Here is an 18,818-nt window from a genome sequence, read left to right on the forward strand (position 1 = left end):
AAATAAATGTAAATCCACAAAGGCTCTGCTGATCCAAATGCACCCCAACACTCTGTTAGCTACCAGTGACCCATGAGCTGATCTTTAAGTGTACTTTTATGTAATGGCCAAGGTTAGCTCATCACCATGAATATCACTTTGATACATTTTTACACAATTTATTATATTATATTTGATTCATTTATGGATATGAGTTCAGTTCAGAAATGAGTCACCAAAAGATTTTAATATTTTACTAGACAAAACCTCTGTGTTTGGACAGCTGGAGCAGCACTGAGCCTGAGCCTTACTGATGATTATCCTCAGTGGCCTGCTACTGGAATAAAAAAAACACTATTGACAAGTTTCCTCCAATGCAAACAAGGTTAAATACTTTGAACCCATAACAGTTTTATATCTGCAATACTTTCTAAAATCTTTAGATGAGTTTAGATGTGTGGTGTCATCTAAAGTCTACAGGCTGAGTGGAAGTAAACACAGAAAGTAGAAAACGTTTTTTTGGCTTATGTGCCTAGCCCCAGAATGAATGCTGTCCTTTGAAGCCAATTTGACAAAGTTGCCAAATCGTGCAATGACAGCAACGGCTTCTGTCACATGATGAACACTGGCTCAAAAAGACCCTTTCCTACAAGCTCACATCTGTAAAATCGGTGGATACACGAAATCCATTCGATCCTGTAACATTTGGAAAGAATACTTTTATCCCCATTCAAGTTAGCTAAGGGCCAAACCAGACGTTAGCAGCTTCAGAAGTCTCTTGTGTGCTTTTTTTTTTAATGGGACACATAATGCGGAAGCATATGTGGAAGAGATTTGGGTAATTTTATAAGCGGAAAACAAACTTTTTTTGGCTTCATGCGCTACTGAGCAGCTTCCAAAGGAATGAACAGAGCGGTATCCAGTTCTCTTTATACATTCATGTTATGTGCCTTGTAAGCAGTTCTCATGTCATTGAATGGGCACCATATTTAAAAAAATATATATATATATATAATTTTCTCAAATTGGAATAAAAAAGGAAATACTTCAACAACTGATATGAGGACACTGGAATAGAACTTAAAATTGCGCTGTGTCCCTGCTCACCAGCAGCAATCTACAATATAAGCTCGAGCCTTTTGTTCCATTCAGCTCTGCTGGCCTTGCCAATATTCTGAGTCAATTTCCTGCCATACACGATCTATGTGTCCCCATGTGACTGCAGACCCCCTCCTGCTGAGTAAGACTTGCAACTACCACAACACTGATTCTCAGGGTCGCACTGCCCTGACCAGCAGCAAATGAGTATGACATTTAAATCCCGGCGGCTCTCCACTGATCTGACCACCGAGGCAGGAACAGCCTGAGTCGGCCCGGCTCGGCCCCGGGCCCTGCTGCTCACAGCCAATTAGGAGCGGATAAGCAGAGAGAGAGGGAGGTTTTAGCCCTCCATTGTGTGTAATGCGGTGAAGGAAGAAGAGCCGAAAGTGGCATCGCTTTCAGGAGTCGGTGGAGCTCTTTTTTTATGGTGAAATCGAGACTGCAGCTGGGGGGAAGAGATTAGCTAGAAGCCAAAGAAAGACACAAAAATGGAAAGAAAGAGAGAAGAGACACGAAGAGAGAGAGTGTGTGTGGGAGAAGAAGGCACGATGAAGTTCCATAATGAGCAGATTTTGTGTTCTCTCGAGGCTTAAAGGATTCGAGATAAATCACATATTTCTTTTGCGGGGCATGCAGTAAGTTCCTTTTGGACCCTGTTAATCACCCGCTCACCCTGATCCTCTGCTTTGTCTCTCTCCGTCATTCTTTTGTCTTTTTTATTGAGCCTGCACTGCACTGCCTCATTCCTTTCTCCATCTCATACCACCGTATCTTTTCAAGGATTATTCTGATGCCTCTACTCAGAGCCAATGTCATCACTTTTTAGCTTTTACAAAGTCCCAGTGTGGCCACTGAGAGACAAAAACTCTATACATCAAGGCCGATTTAGTACTTCAGGTGCTCGAAATGCTATTGCATATGCACCAGATACACTTCCCACATCAATGTGGGAGTACATGTATAGCAGCGAGTCGGGCAGGAGGGACTGTAAAGAGGTCCGGGGGAAACTACAGCTCGCGATCCAACATATCAGCTCCACCCCTGCCTGTTTGTTTTAGAAACCGAGTGCAAGAAAAGCGCAAAGTCCTTCACAATCAACGTTTCCCATTACTCAACACTCTGATAAACAAGGCAGGCCTTGTTTGTGCTGGCTCTCTGTGTATACACTTACCTTGTGCCCACGAAAATGTGAGCATGAACAGATTGTTGCTCATTTTGAACACTTGATATGGTAAAATATGGCCTTGAATTATATATTTCTTCCTCTGAGCAGCCACTCCGGGGATTCTGTGATCTGTGATGCCCAATACCTTGACCCATTTGTTTTCATGGTCATCTTCTGTTCTCTCTCTCTCTCTTCTCCTCTTCTGCTTTTTACTCAAGAGTGTTTTGGTTATTTTTGCTTCCATTTCTTTACTCCCACTTATCCCATACTCAGTGTCTCTCCATCTTTTTCTCTTTTCTTTGTAGGGAGCTCAGCTTTTTTTTTCCTTTTTCTTTCTCCATGCCACCCACACTGTAGCTCAGCTCAGATCAGTGTTGGCTACGTGATCACACAAACTGTTCCTGGGACAGTCCTGTACTAGCTTGTGTCAGGTATTTTTTTTTTTGTTCTCCATTCATGCCAAAGCAGCATTTAACACTAAGCAGAGCAATGCACATGCCAAATTGAGTAAGTAACTGTGCCAAGACTCAACTGCAACCACAAATAGTTTGGGAATGATGAAAGTCTAATGATGAGAAGACATTGTCACACATTATATTTTAAAGTGAGCCTATGTAGCCTTAAGGCCACAAGGGGGTGTATTGTAGGACAAGGGCACATTGAATTTCCCTAAATTATTTCTAAGTTATTTTAAAGACATCATCATCAGCTGACCTGCTGCTTTCATATTAATACAGGCAGACAGGATATGATCTTAGTAGATGAGAGCAGGGTAGTTTAATAAGGCGGCAGACCAGTACCATCAACACTAAAGGTAGACATTGCATTGGAGAAAACATAGACAGTCTGAACAAGAAGCTAATGAATAATTACATCAAATAATAGACGTGAAATGAGTGTGTTTGAAATGAGACCAAACGCAGGATAACAATAACATTGGCTCTATTGGGTGTCTCTGTTTTATTGTAGTAGTTTTACTGCTAAACCACTGAAATGTTTATGTGATGTGCTAAAAATGTAGTGCTGCTGAACACGAGTAGAGAAGGGTAATAAAGTCAGCCAACTCAAACATTAGCCACTAAACACTGCTCGGCAACTAAGCCCCAAAGCAAGGAGTGTTAAATTGTTTCTAAATTTAGCTTAAAAATTGTAAAAAAAAGTTAGACATTACTAGCCCTAAACGATCATTGCTTTTCAAGATGATGTTCACCAGCTACTTCCTAAATTTGTCCACGTTCCATTTGGTGCCGGCAGGTAGCACACAGTTTATTAGAGACAACAGCTGCCTGATGTTCAGTAGGACTTGCCGGCCACTCAACCGAAACAATGAGCTAAAAGAGGCTGAACATCAAAGTGTTCCTTGTGAGCTCATTTTCACTAATAGGCCCAAAAAACCTTCATTCACAAAAACACCACAGACGTATACTCTCTTCTCAAACATTTTCTTCTTATCTCGCTCACTGTCACCCTCTTTTCTCCGCCTCATCTATGCCTTTCCCCCAGAGAACCCCCTCAAGACACACACACACACATACACACCATATATTCATCTTTCTCCACTGGGAGGCTGTTAAGTGGGCATAGCTGGTTCCCTCCCCAGGGAGCGAAGGCGGGATAGCAGTGAGAGGTGGAGGCTAGTGCTTAGCAGACTGTCGAAGAGCCTCAGCAGCCACCCAGCACTGCTGTGACGGGAGCTGTCTGAGGGGACTTGTTACCGCAGCAGCTCATGGCATTGTCTGTGTTCAGAGAGTTGACGAGTAATTGGAAGTTCAGGCGTAGGAGTAGGTTGTTGTGTCCTGTACTGTTTGAATCACGGTTCTTCAAAGTGTTCAGGGTTTTCTTCCAGAAATGTTTTGGCTTGCCAACAGTAATTAGTAATTATCATTCATTCATACTGCTCATGTTAAATGAGGTGAGGGTTCTATTCTCTCGCTTTTCTCCAGTACGAGCATCAGAGATGGCAAATTACAGCAATGTGTGTGTTTCTGTAGCACATCGACCCGGGGTGCTGGAGGAGATTATTCATAATTTGGACTACTGTGATGTCCTGGTGCTGGGGGAGGAGCTGAGCCCGGGGCAGGAGTCCCTCGAACTGCAGCGGAGCGAACTGCTGGGAAAACACCTCGACGCCACCAACTCCACCTCTGGCATGTCCATATATGGTAGGTTACTATGGTAACCACACCAAAGCTAGATGCGGTCTGTTCTGGGCTACTGTAGAAACATGGCAATTCATCATCTTCTAAATCTTACACACTGGACCTTTAAAGAGTCACATCTTTAGTTATTTCTGTCTTCAAGCATTCCCCCTTATATTCCTTTAGATAAGAACATTTGTAACAACCCCCTGCTCTCTCTGCCTTTTTCTACAGGTGTGGACTCCATGTCCAACTATGAACAGGTGATCCGACAGGTGCGTTACTATAACTGGCGGCCAGAACAAATAACAGAGAGAAGGTTTCGCCTCACCTGCTCGGAGCTCAACGGACGCTACACCAGCAATGAGTTCAACCTGGAGGTCAGTGTGACGCGCAGCTTGACTGACGTAGGTTTTTAAAGGTCAATACAGATGATAACTGCATGATAAGATTTGTAGAAAGAATGTGTTACAGTTATATATATATATTTTTTGGCATTCAGCATCTTTAACTATCAGTAACTGTTTCGATCAGTTCTGAAAAAAATGTGACACCACCTCATCCAAACTGAAAATTAGAGAACATATAGATCAGTGCCTAAATATGAATTTGCTGCTGTTATCATATTTATTAGTTAACTGAATATCTTTGGGTTTTGGTTAGAACTTCTTACAAATTTATCTGAGAATGAATTGCTAATGAAAATGATTGCTAAATGAAACCCTGCTTGTCAGTTGCTGAAGCCCGTATGAACTTTTTTAAATTGTATTTGAGGCCAACAGTTGTTGTTTGCAGTTGTCTTTGTGTTTTCAGTTTAGTCAGCTAACATATAGCAGATATAACCGATCCACCTGCACCCTAAGCTACAGTACAGGTACAAAAAAAGGAGCGACAGCGTAGAAAGTGAAAATGTCCCATTAAAGCTGACGAGCAGCTCTAAAATAACAGAAGATGATGTATATCACCAAAAAAGGTAACTATTTTCAAAAATCATTAATATGGCTGTGATAGTCGGCAATAGTAAAAGCAAGTTGTCACGAGAGACGGTGCTGCATCTTACAACTAACTGAACCAAAGTGCTTGAACTGGCAAAGTAACTGAGCTGACTCAGCTCAGGTTTCAAATTTTAAAAAATGAACTTCAGCAGGCCATCCAGTAGCATCACTAACACTTTTAGTGGCGAGACACCTTTTGGAAAAACAGCAACTGAGGCATGACGGATGAAAAACACACTCGAGCTCAATTTAATGAAAAGTGTGTGACGGAAACTTCATGAACAATCTGCTTATTCTTTTAGCTTGTTTATGTGAATCCTTCTGTAAAAAACTTGTATCACCTTTCGATTTTGGTGCAGAACCTCGACACACTGACAGCGTCTGGTTCCACATATCATGTCAGGCACACTGCTTCACTGAACACTTCTCCTAAAGAGACCCTGAACTGTTTTACAATGAATCAGGCTCCTGTGGCAGACACACACACACACACACACACACACACACACACACACACACTCCTCCTGTAATACATTGTTCTTACTTTAAGATAAATGCCCAAATCTGCTGAATGTGTCAGTGAACTGCTGTTTGTGTCTGTCCTTGGTCTGTTTGACTTATTTATACATTCTTTGGTGTTTACTTGGAGGGAACAAAATGTTTCACTTGACATACTGTAGGTTGAACCTTGAAGAGTGTCGATGAATCTAGTTTACATTTCACCTTCCTGTATTGAGCCGACCCCATTTCCCCATTGACTTCGCTGACCTCTCTCTACTTTTTATCTGGAATACATCATCTATATCTGACTCAAGGAAAGTTTATGCATCCAGGTTTGAGACACTGGGACTGAATGGATAAAGAAAGTGATCACTTAACTGTTTCATCACTTCCATCTGTTTTCCAAACAGGTGAGCGTGCTGCACAGTTCAGAAGCCGGAGAACATGTCAGTCACGTGGTTGTCCCGCCTCAGTACATGCAGGTGGTCCACCATCCATCCATGCTACAGGACCTGTACCCCAGCCACACCTCAGGTAAGAAAATATGTGCTAGTTTAGTGTGTGTCGCTTCTACTCTTCTTTGATAATAATGTTAGTTCAAGTCTTCACTTATACGAACAGATGCAAACAACAGAGGAGAAACTGATTTTGTGGAACACAGTCTGACTTTTCATAAGGTTTGAACCGGCCCAGATGGTATGAAAAGTAGCCCCAAACTATTTTTACCTGCCCAATTTATTCAAAAGTATCCCAAATGGGTGGGAAAGCACCCAATCATCTTCTCTCATCCTCAATCAGACACGTTTGCCATCAACCCTTTTTTTCTTTTTGCCAAACAGTTGAAACGATTTCAAATTCCACTTGAGCTCCTTACCTCTGTCAACACATTTGCTAACTGGATCTAAAGATGAAAGCGATGTGTCACTCAATTTTTGTTTCTGGACTGAATAGTTTTTTTCTCTGCTTTTTTATTTTGTTGCTCTTCTCTGACAGAAACCTAAAATGCTCCGGGCCTTACTGTAACCACAACTTATTCTGTTATTGGAAATATAAATGCGTGGTGGAAAAAAAGGCAGAATATGACCATTCAGAATATGAGATTTCCCATGTCAGCCATCCATTCCTGGGTAAACATGGCTAGAAGGGAATGCTCTGGTTTTGCTTTCTAGTCTGTTTATCTCTGCTCTCATGCAGAGGTCCTCTGTGATAGAAAGCATCATAAACTCCCCACGTATCAAATGATGCAGCAGGCTTCTTCCCCTCCCTCGGTGCACGCGAGTCATCTGAAGTAAAGCGAACGTGGTGAGGAAGAGAGACATTGGTCTTAATCTACCACACCAGATTTAATTATTCATCAGACTCTAATGGATTCTACTTAGAGTCCTGGAGAGTTCAGTGGCCAGTGCTGTTAACAGCTCAGAGAGTTGTGAGGAGTGTGTGTGTGTGTGTGTGTGTGTGTGTGTGTGTGTGTGTGTGTGTGTGTGTGTGAGAGAGACAGAAAAGGAGGTCAGAGGAGCAGCAGAGTGTGTCTGCGGTTTGAATGTATGGCAAAAATATAAATGAACAGATATTTATGTTTTTAGCACATGTGAAAGTTTCAGATGATGATATGATGTACAAAGTGGAAGGGAAACATCAGGGTGTGCATGCAAACACTCAAGTTACTCCGAGGGGGCTGCACCAAGCTTCACTGCGAAGAAGATCAAAGGCCACGGGTTTTAGTGTGAAAATCTAGGGAACTAGACTGAATCAAATGATCATCTGAAGAGCCCTCTGTGAGTCTTGCTCTTGTTAAATGCACACACACTCACACATACACCAGCGGGGACGAGTGGAGAGAGGGCAGGCACAGAGACATCATGTTATCTCAGTAGGCTGCAGATCAGAGCAGAAGAAATAAACATTTTAGATCAAGAGAAATCCCTCAACGTGCGTTGTGGTTATGCTACTAAATAGGGCTTATGATACAGCTTTGTAAGCATGTGCTGCTCTGAGACCTAAATTAAATGTGTTTAAGTGTTTCTGAAATATTTCAGACAACCTATAATGTACACATGGCTCAGTTAAGTCCTGCTTCTTGTTTTCTTTAGTTCTTATTTGCCAGCATCTAATACAGCAGGTGTTGGACACAAATTTAACTAAAAGTTTGAACATGAGTTATTGTTCTTTGTTCTGTACACATGAGAGTTCAACTGTGCAAAGTGTCAAAAAATAAATAAATGAGGCTACACTAGCTGAAACACAGAGCAAGGATCAGGCGCAAACTTTACAAGTAGCCCCCACTTTGGTTCTTGTGCGTTTCTTTGCTGATGACTTTAAATTGTTCTTGGTTTGATGTTTAGCATGAGCTTAGGGAGCAATTGCTATTCAGTATCTTACCCAAGGACACTTCAGCATGTGGTCAGGAAGAGCCATGAACAGAACCCTGAGATCAGACGACCCGCTCTACATCTTCTGCCACCACCTCAATTTAAAGTTTTGACCCAATGATGACGCTAAATGAAAAGTCAGGCGACCAACAAAGTCATTTCAATTCATCCTGAGGGGAGCATGAATGTCTGAACAATGTTTCACGGATTTAAAAAAAGAGATATTTGAGTCTGGTGATGATAAAAAAAAAGATATTTGAGTCTGGTGATGATAAAATGATGGACAGACTGGCATTATCATCCCTGGAGTCACGCTGCTAGCACTGCTAGAAAAGGGAGTATTGATTAGTACATACAGTGAAAGCTGGCCAACATTGCCCAAAAATGGCATTATAAGAAAATCAATACGCTGCCACAATAATTAAAGATCACAATCATCAACAGAGGGCCCTCTTATTTAAAGTTTAAAAAGGCCTCTTGACGTAGAAAATAAAAAAAACTCAATACACTATCACAAAAGACATTCAATAACAAAGAACCAGATAACCACAAGACCGCTTAAAGAGACCACAAGAAACAAAAACAATGACTCATTGAGAGTCTGACAGAAGCCTAAAGAGTTTGTGTTAAGACTGGCAGAGTGTGGTGTTTGAAAGAGATGGGCAGTGGCGTCTTAGGATGGAAAGATGATATTGGGTTGCATTATGGGATGTGTAGGATGTTTTTTGAGCTTGCTCCTTTTCAGAGACTATAATTCTGGATATAAATAAGCCTCTGCTGTTGTGAGTTGGACCATTCTTCTTTTTTCCTTCCGTCTCTTGCAACGTCATGGCATTCCTGGAGTGTGAATCTTACAACTTTTGTTCTGACAAACTTATTCGTACACAATTTTAGTATATGGAGGCATTTATTGAGCAATAATTTTGGCATGGCTGTAAGGCTTTATCCTGGTTCTTTTCCAAAGATTGGCCCATTGCATTTCTCTCACCTATAGCTCTTCTCTCGTCTTGTTCTCAGGTGTGCCCAGTGCTGCCACCGTTGTAATTGTGATGTGTATCGCCGCTCTGGTGGTGGTTGTGGTGCTGGGTATCTACCGCATCCACCTGACACACCAGCAGGAAGTCAAGCTGGAAGAGACAGCTAAAGAGGCAGACGTGACCTGGGACGACTCAGCTCTGACGATTACGGTCAACCCAATGGAGGTAGGAGGATGGGATATCCACAATAAAAGAAGAGATACATCAATCATTTCTTGATTTTAAAACAAAACATTGTCTTACCACAGAACCTGGAGGAGCCCCAAGCCGTGGAGGAGGAGGCCAGCGAGGAAGAGGAGGAGGAGGAAGAAGAGGAGGATGAGGAGGAGGAAGAGGAGGAGGATGACATCACCAGTGCTGAGTCAGACGACAGTGAGGAGGAAGTGGATGTCCAGCTACCAAGAATGCAACGCCAGAGCAAGAAGGGTCACAACTGGGACAAAACAACAATATCTTATTGAAGCACACATTCACGGTCACTCATACAAACACACACAAACACATACTGCAACACGTCCATAATGAAAAACCTCAAATCAGATGGTTGAAACAAAAAAAAAAGACTTTATGTGATGTTGATGCTCTAAAAATGAGGTAATATCTCCCCCTACTGGAAGAATACACCGAAACACACACACACACACACACACTGCAATGATTTAACATTAGCCTTGTCAGAAAACCTCCTGTTTTATACAGCTAATTAAAATATATATATATGACACTAAAACTGCTCGTCAATCATCCTTCTTAAAAGGGACAGCTCTCCAAATTTAAAGCTGGTTTTCCTCAAATGATCTCTCATTAACACCACAACTACGATCTTTAGTGAAATACAGTCGTTTGAATCTCATTTTGTCAGTTTCACCCAGCACCATACGTTCAGTTTGATGTGTCAGATTCCACGGTGAGATCTCTGACGTCCTATGAAAATGCAAAACAGTCTTTGTTTAGAAAACTGAATTGCAAAAGTAAAGAATCTGACTATTTTTTTGGTTTGTATACTTCATGTTATCTATCTTTATTCTAGCCTACGTGGCAAAGCCAGGTGATTTTACAGAAATAGCATATTTTCAATGGTACTCAAAAACAAAACAAAAAAAGAGATGATCTGTGTGTAGTCATGTTGAACTAGCCGAGGGGTCCTGAGTTCTGGGTTTTTGGGGAAAGACAGAGGAGTCTCCTTGTAAATTTTTATACGCTCCTTTCTTGTAAATAGTGAGTATAGTAGGTGACCCCCCCTTTCCCCCCTCAACCCTCCGACACCCACCACACCCCCTCCCCTCCTCTCCACCTGTACACAACACACATGCCACCTCTTCATATGTATGTACGTACTCTGAACCCTTAGCCTGCAGGAGTCTTTACTGTACTGACCCCTCAGCCCCTGTGTGTGTTTTCTAGCTCAGTGTTCAGATCATTCCAGCTGACTGCGAGTTCGTTAGGATGGATGTGCCACTGCCTTCAGAGAGAGTGACTGGGTCAGCTAAAGCTGCGCTAGGCAAGATTTGCAAAGAGGCACCAGTTTTATATAGATCTAAATCACACAGCGGGGGTTGAAACAAAGAATAAAGTCAATAAAGTCATGAAATAAAGCTACAACATTAATTGCACCATCTCCTCCAATTAGTCATTAATGCTGCATTATAGAAATGTTGGCAAGTGTGAGATTCCAGTTTTCTGCTAATAAAAGTGCCCTGGCATAGATGCAAATATCTGATATCAACATTCGAGGCCAAGACCAATGTCTTTATTTGACTTTTAAAAATGTGATGACAAAATATTGTATGTGAGGATCCTTTCTATTATTAAATAACTGTGACCAAAGTATGTACTGAGTGGAACATTTTACTCAAAACATAAATAACAATAAATACAACAGAATATTTTCCACAGCAAACATCTCTGGAGAAACAACTATTAACAAAAACAGATACAATAAAACTAAATGTTGAAGTAAGAAAAATAAAGCTTAAATATGCGTAAAAATGCACCCTATATTTTTTTTTTAAATAAGAGCTATAATAAATTATATAGAACTGTATTAAACATTAAACGTATGTAGAGTGTGGCAAAGCTAATATTATAAACTTTAAAGCTAATAGTTAATATTTTTATATTAACAATGGATCAAATGACTACATGTAAAATAAAAGATGTCGCTCCAAGAGATGAACCCAGAGCCAATTCTGCACAGCATTTTAGTGTCTTTCAGCTCGTTGTTTTGGTTTTTACAGCTTGCAACTTTAATGTTTTGCTTCAGTCTCATCACTATGACTCTTTTCAAGAAGCAGCCAGCGGTTTTCAGTGAAAAAGCTCTGATAACCACAATGCTCACTACTTTCCCAGCACCAAACAGCACATAGACAAGGCAAGACGGAAGTCAGCAACTATCTGGTGAACGTAGTGTAGCCTTTAGCAGCTAAAGAGATTTTATTTATTTTTTTCAGTAGTTGCTGGAGACCAAAACAGAGCTGTAAGAGAGGGACTGAATATTAGACTTATCATCAGGTGTACAAAAATACAACTCAACAACAAATGAATACTAATGTTAGATGTGTAAACAGTTAGCTGTGTATGGTGATGTCAGTGTTGTGTTTTTAAATGTTTAGTTGGCCGCTAAGAAGCCAAAATATCAATTAATGTAGAATTATCATATTTTTCAAAACATCTTGTTTAAACACTCAGATCCAAATAATAAATAAATAATTTTAAAAAAAAATTTTATTAGAATCTATATTAGTCTATAATGAAAGTAGCTTACTAATGCTGCCAAATGTCACTTACAAATTGAGCTGTCATGTACTAGACAAAGAAAACTTTGAAGTACCTGCAAGGAACCTTTAAAACGTCTACCTTTGAATGAAATGCAGCATTAATGAAAGACATTTAGTGCTAGGGGTGATATTACATTACATAAATCCCACTACATTGGCAGCACTTAACGCTGCACTAATCGCCTGGTGCATCTTTAAGACGAAAGGACAGAGAGGTGAATGTATTTGGCACTGTCACATTTGACATAATCAGAAAATCCCAGTCGAAGGTTTCCCTACCTTGAAGTGAAAGGGCATTAATCTCTGGCTGTGGCCATCCTGAATCCAGTCTGTCTGTGATGTTTGATAGCAAACAATCCACAAACAACAGGAAGTTTTGTCACGTGTGTGGCGCGTGTCGTAGCTGATAGCACAGTCAGCCACAGATAAATCAAAGTTTGGTTAAAGTCACAAACACTGGAAAGTTTCCTCCTCTAACCAAGTGGACCTATGACAGTTGTGCTGCGAGTGTAGCTGGGAGAACCTACTGTATGTGTATACTGTAGCTCTATGTTCATGTAAAGATCTCATATGTTGTTTAAGAGTTTTCCTCATCTACTGTGACACCTAGTCTTGTGACATCACCTCCCTCCTTGCACCTCCCCCGGAACCTTTGGTGGATTTTGCATCGGCCCGAGCCCTAATGTTGTCCTGACATTTGTTTTAGAAGAGGAGGATGGTGAAATTAACATGGAAACCTTGTATAATGTGTAAAAGTTTTTGTTTTTTTATTTTTTTCTTTTCTCTGGACTCTTTGGTCTGTTTTCCTTTGGAATGGTCACTACAGCACTTTCTGTAAATTGGCCAATAAAAACTTGTTTTGGAATCTAGCTGTGGGTCTCGTATTTGTGTGATGGCAGCTGGTTGTGTGTTTGTGTGCGTTTGTGCCATGTGTGTGTGTAAGTTCAGAATCTTATTATAAAAGTGGAAAAATAAATGCATTTGGTGTGGGTGCAATCTGATTCCAATTATTTATGCAGAAATCACAGTTGTGTATAGTGCATTTATGAAGAAGAAAATGTCTATTATGTCAGAAATATGTGAAAATCCTTCACTGTAAACATCTGAAACTAAAAAAAATGTTTTATTACAGATGTTCTGCTTGATTTAACACAACGCTGCAGGCAATGTTTTGACATTTTCTCTAAAGACATTCATTTAATTGAATTCAATCAAGCATCCACTCTCTAAACTACTTATCCTCTTCAGTGGAAGGTGCAGCACTGATCCCCACTGGATTACTTTTTATTTGTTTATAAAAGACTCAGTACCGTATCAAATGGGCCATGCAAGCATGGTAAAGCCAGCGAACATGAGGCCGTTGCATAAAGTCAGTCATTAATAGTGTTATTTATTTATTTCCTATAGTGTTTTGAATTCATGTTTGGTCGCTTCTACAGTAATATGATTCTAAAAAAGACATGCACACATTGTCAGGCTGGGGGTGGTTCTTGTTACTATTACTGTTATTATTTATAAAGTAAATCCACAGAGTCACAGCAGGGGGCACCCCACAGGAGATTTCAGGGGCTTATGAGCAGCCAAAATACTTTCTAGATATAAATATTGATATTTCACTGGAAATCAAGGACAGGAGCTTCCTTTTCTTTGTTGCTGCTCGACAGCCTTCTGTATATTTCACGGTATAATAAGAGCACAAAAGAAAAAAAAACTGTTTTGGTTGCGTTTCTGGGAGAGTGAAAAGAAGATGGAGTTTGGCTGCTGTTGCCGTGGCGCCCAATTCACCTTTTTCACAGCAGCCATTTTGACATGAAATAGCAGGTAAACACAGGTGTTACCAGTGACACTAATGAGGGCTACGTTCCATTCAGGTCAAACAGAGTCAGGGCGCTGCTGCTGCGCATGTCGGCTCACTGGAAAGTCGCTTAATGGAAATGGACCTGAATTAGTATGATTGGAAACCCCTGTGTTGACCCTACTATTTCATGTCAAAATGGCTGCCGTGAAAAAGGTCTATCGTGGCAGTCAAAACGCTCTGTCCCGTCTTAGTATAAACACCGAGCCTGCGCTGTTGTTGATCTGATTCATGTTTTATGTCAATGGCAACTGCTGTGCGCATGCTGTGTCCTTTTTAAACAGTTCAATGAGCAGTTTGGTCTTTTTTTTTTTTTTGCTGAAGTGCCGCACAGCACCACAGAGAGCGACACTCAAAGCTGCTCTACATCAGACTCCACTGTAATGTTTAGGTTTGAGATTTGAGGGATGACAAACTCCAAGAAGCTTTGCTTTTTAAACTTCAAGACAATACGCTTTCATGGCACGACAGCCCAGGAAGAATATTTGCAAAACAATATGTGTATGTGTATGTGTGTGTGTGTGTGTGTGTGTGTGTGTGTGTGTTCTTGTACATCTATTAACATGAAGACCATTTATAGTCTTAAACCTTGTGAGGACATTTTAAATGTGTTATTTAAAAAATGTAATTGTAATTCACCACCATCGACAAATGGTTTATTTTTTCCAGTTGTAAGCAACTCCTTTTTCTTCAGGCTTGGTATTGTGGAACAATAACATTGCCAGCACACAGCTTTTTTTTAGTATGACAAACTGTTACAAGCAGATTTTATTTTGTCACTTTTCTAGTGTGAACACGGTACTTAATCAATCACATAATCGTTTAGAATTTGGTTTGTAATGTGGGACTGGGATGCACCAGAGGAAAAAGTGAGGACTGCTGCGGTGCAGAGATTGAAAAATGTTTTTAAGTATAACTTTTGTTCATTGTGTGCCTTTTCAGAATAAATTTACAACAATTCGATTCTTTGATATGATGTTTTTAATGCGTTTCTTTATTATTTCAAATTCTACTTTTAACAAAAATATCTTCATTTAAGATATAAACTAATAAGATTAAAATAATCTTTTATAATTTCTGTATTCTGTAGCTTACAAGTAGTCTAAGTCATTTCTGAAAATACACCAATAATTGTCTCTTTGCTGGAGCCACATACTCCAATGAAAGATTGCTGGGATTTTGAGTCCATGAGCAATAAAATGTCTCCATCTAGTGGATATTGACTTTACTGCACAACTATATACCATCACTTCAAAGCTGGTGTTAAATGTTGTTAATGTTTTACAGTGGCACCTTAACACCCTGAGTCCTGCTCTATTATTTTCACACTTTGTGTTATAACACGCAGAGGTATTAATGATCTAATTTATGATTTCAGCCTTAAGCCAATTAGGGATTAGCATGATTTTTGAGAACCTAGTGTTGTTAAAACCCCACTAGGTGTTCTAAAATATGTGCAAATGATGGCCCGAGAGGCTTGCTGCTTGCATAAACTGTTGGCAATACACCAACTCAGTATAAAAGAATTAAAATATTCACAAAACTTTATTTTCCTGGGTAGAGAGGTGAGCAGGGGCAGCCTTAGGCACTGTCACCTTCACTCTTGACTCGCAAACAAAAATAGACTTTGGATTCTGTATAAAAAAACGTTCACTCCATCTAACTACTCCAGACTGCAGCAAAACTATAAATATATGTAATTATCTACACATTTAATCATCGTTTTAATTCCTTTTTCTCTCACCCTGTTCTAACGACAGCCAAGCCAAAAGAAAGATGGACATATGTTGCCTCTTTCTTTTCATGTTGCTTGGATAATTACAGTCAGAGTCAAAGCTAGAAGGTTATCACGTCCCGTCAACCACAGAAGCATCTTGCAAATGGATGCTAAGGCATCAGTACATAAATAATGAAGTCCAACTTGCCTGAAACAGAAGTAAAGTACATTCATTCCCAAATACATTATTTATCGTGTTTCTTTGTACTCTGAGCCAATTAGGATGATGTTAAAGCCTGAATTGTAACCTTGAACAACTAAAAGCAGCAGCGAGAAAAAGAGCAACAAACGCAACTGAGGGAATGTGAGGATTCAGACTGTTTGATCTGCTCTGTGAGAAAGCCAAATCTCACTATAATTTATTTGGGGAAAAAAAGTGACCGTGAGATATGAGCATGGAAGTAACAACCAAAGAAAGGCAGTGAACCAGAGATGGAAGCAGAGATGCTTTCCCACAACAAAATACAACCAGCCATGTGATATTTGAAAGTAACAGCAGATGGTCACACAGAGGTGGCTGGTGTGCAAAGCATTTTTAAAGGTTTAAGCAGTGAGTCAGTGCACACTGGAGAGTCCAAAGCCAGTGCAACAAAGCCTGGCCTTTAAGCCTGCCAGTGTCCTGAAGCATGGTACCAATGCTGAGCAGAGAGCGTTTCATAGTACTGGTTATTAACATTTAACCAGAAAATAAAAAACCTCTGTTCCAGTAAAAAATTAAAAAAATAAAAGGTCTGTGCATTTCAAGTAGAATTATGTAACGTGTTTTTATGTATTCCGCAGAAAAACAGGCAAAGAGAGAAGGTGAGCCTCACCTTCAGGCTGTGGACAAACTGCAGCCTAGCAGCAGTATGGCTGAACTGTGAAGTCAGGCCACTGAAGGCTTTAGGGTATTTCATAAGCTCATTGGACATGTATGACAATTCTGATGAAACAGTGGGGTATTTTTAACACAGAGAAATATTTTTGCCACCACATATATTCTGTAGAAATATCAAACAAACAATAGTATCATTTCAGACAAAAATCCATTTTTTTTAAACACTTGACTGCCTTTCAATGATTTAAACTAGAGGAATCAATGTTTTCTTTATCATTTTAGTACACTGGGTAGGTCTAATATATCTATGAGCACATGTTGCATGTCTTTTTTGTAGTTATGAACAAAAGAGAGATGGCATGGTCACTCAATGAAAAAATGAACTGTTTTCAGCTGCCAATTGTCTTATTTCATTTACGTAACCTTCAGTTTACTCTCCGGGCTCACATAACTGTTCACAAAGCACATTTAAGCCTGGTGATTGGAGTTTTCTTTCCCAAGTGCACCTTGGTAGACAGTTATCTTTTCCTTGGAAGTCAGTCATCTTTTGTATAGATTACATAACTATTAAATTTCATACCAGTCCAAATCTGGGAATGCTCCACCTGTGAGTCTTAACATTGTCTATGGGGAAAAAGAACTCAGTAACGGAAGTAGCTCTTCCCACTGAGTGACTCTACAGTTAGCTAACTTGTTCATTTTTGTTTTTTTAAAGAAACTACATTAATGACTACAAAGCTTCATAGGAAAAAGTTATAGTTACTTAATAACTAAATATTCTGTAAGGGTTAAGAAAGCCTACAGGCAAACTTGGGTTGGGGATTTGAAAATAAAAGCACAGAGAATTGTTAGTATACTGTGCACTTGTGTGGATAATAGAAAATATGCTAATATAATTCCACAGTTTTATTTACATAATTTATTTGCTTGGAAAAACATTTTTTTTCAAATTGCATGCACAGAATTTAGGTTCAGCTATAACTCCTTAAACATCCACCTCCACCTTTGCAAGAGTCACAGACTCTGCAGGGTCTCTGCGCCCTGCTGTTGAGCTCTCTAATTGGACTGCATATGATCTCTGAGCAGGCCCGCCTGGACCCGAAAAAAGGACTGAAACACTCATTGATGGCCTGATATCATCTGCTGGCACAGAAGCCTGCAGGAAGAATCAGGAGCAGAGGCACTGTGTGACGCACAATAGTCAACAAGTGGTAAAAAGGTCATTACCTCACTCAGCAAATATGATTCTTAGGAACACAAGTCCCGCCAGTTGCCCAGGAAAACAGGAAGAAATGGAAAATCACTTTGGCAGAACATCATCATATTTGGCCCGAGATGGACGTTAACCAAGAAAACAACAGTTAAGAACCGAAAATATTCTTTCAAGTGAATACCCAACAGCTCACTATAAACCTTCTAAATATCACAATTTATTGCCAGAACCTTTCAAACTGACCTACGGGGCATACACTGCTGCTTCGCTCATAAAACTGTTTGGGCAAGAACATTTCCCCAACCCCAAATGACATTTTGATACTCATGTTCACTACATTCTCAATAATACCCCTGCAAGCTAAATACAGTATATTTAAACTGGCTACAGCATGATTGCTATAGTTTCCTTCTTATAAAGAATAGCTGAAACATTCAAGACATTTCAAAACTCACTGTCTTCTTTTAGAGCTTCTAACTATATCACATTGGAAAAGGAAAAAAGTTTATAACCAGCAAGTGGACCTTTAGCGGAGATGTTTTGTGTCCTGCTGTTTCCATGGTTGAAGCTGCAATCATTGATTTTTTGGCCTCTGGGCAGTGGAAACAAGCTGTGAACAACCTATTATGCCAAACGTGTTAGCAACCAGAAATGATCATTATCATTGGTTTAACATCGTGTTGAAGGTAAGTTTAACATTAGCTGCTACACCAACTAATTGCTTTGACAGTCAGACTGCCATTTGGTGCTGGGCAGGTAGCCTACAGTGAGATTATCAGGGCTTTTTAATGTAAATAGCTGCCTGCTGCCAAATTGATGCGATGAAAGTGAAGAGAGTAAGTTGATAAGTTGATAATAAGTGATAATCCTTTCACACTACACATAGTCATTTGAGAAATTGTTAGTATAAAAATACCGATTATATTTTTTTTAGCCTTAACTGAAGAACACATATGAGAACTCATAGCTCCCAATCATGGTTAATGTCTATATAATGTCTATATTTCTATGGCAACTGAACAACTGTAATCATAAAAACTGTGCAATATGATCCAAAGCTAAATGAAGCTTGTGTTGATATTGTCTTGTCAGCT

General features: G+C 39.9%; 1 protein-coding gene across 1 annotated transcript in view; it reads left to right on the forward strand.

Moving 5' to 3' along the window:
* The window catches only part of LOC104919397 (calsyntenin-2), a 238,843-nt gene extending 227,334 nt beyond the window's left edge, over window positions 1-11,509 (forward strand). The window contains exons 13-17 of the mRNA XM_010731408.3: window positions 4,237-4,407; window positions 4,618-4,763; window positions 6,290-6,413; window positions 9,266-9,450; window positions 9,534-11,509. Coding sequence (XP_010729710.3) covers window positions 4,237-4,407; window positions 4,618-4,763; window positions 6,290-6,413; window positions 9,266-9,450; window positions 9,534-9,746 — 839 coding nt within the window. The 3' untranslated portion in view covers window positions 9,747-11,509. The remainder of the gene's footprint in view (window positions 1-4,236; window positions 4,408-4,617; window positions 4,764-6,289; window positions 6,414-9,265; window positions 9,451-9,533) is intronic.
* Window positions 11,510-18,818: the final 7,309 nt, after the last annotated feature.

This window comes from Larimichthys crocea, chromosome VII, assembly GCF_000972845.2.
Source record: "Larimichthys crocea isolate SSNF chromosome VII, L_crocea_2.0, whole genome shotgun sequence".
Classification (NCBI taxonomy): Eukaryota; Metazoa; Chordata; class Actinopteri; family Sciaenidae; genus Larimichthys; species Larimichthys crocea.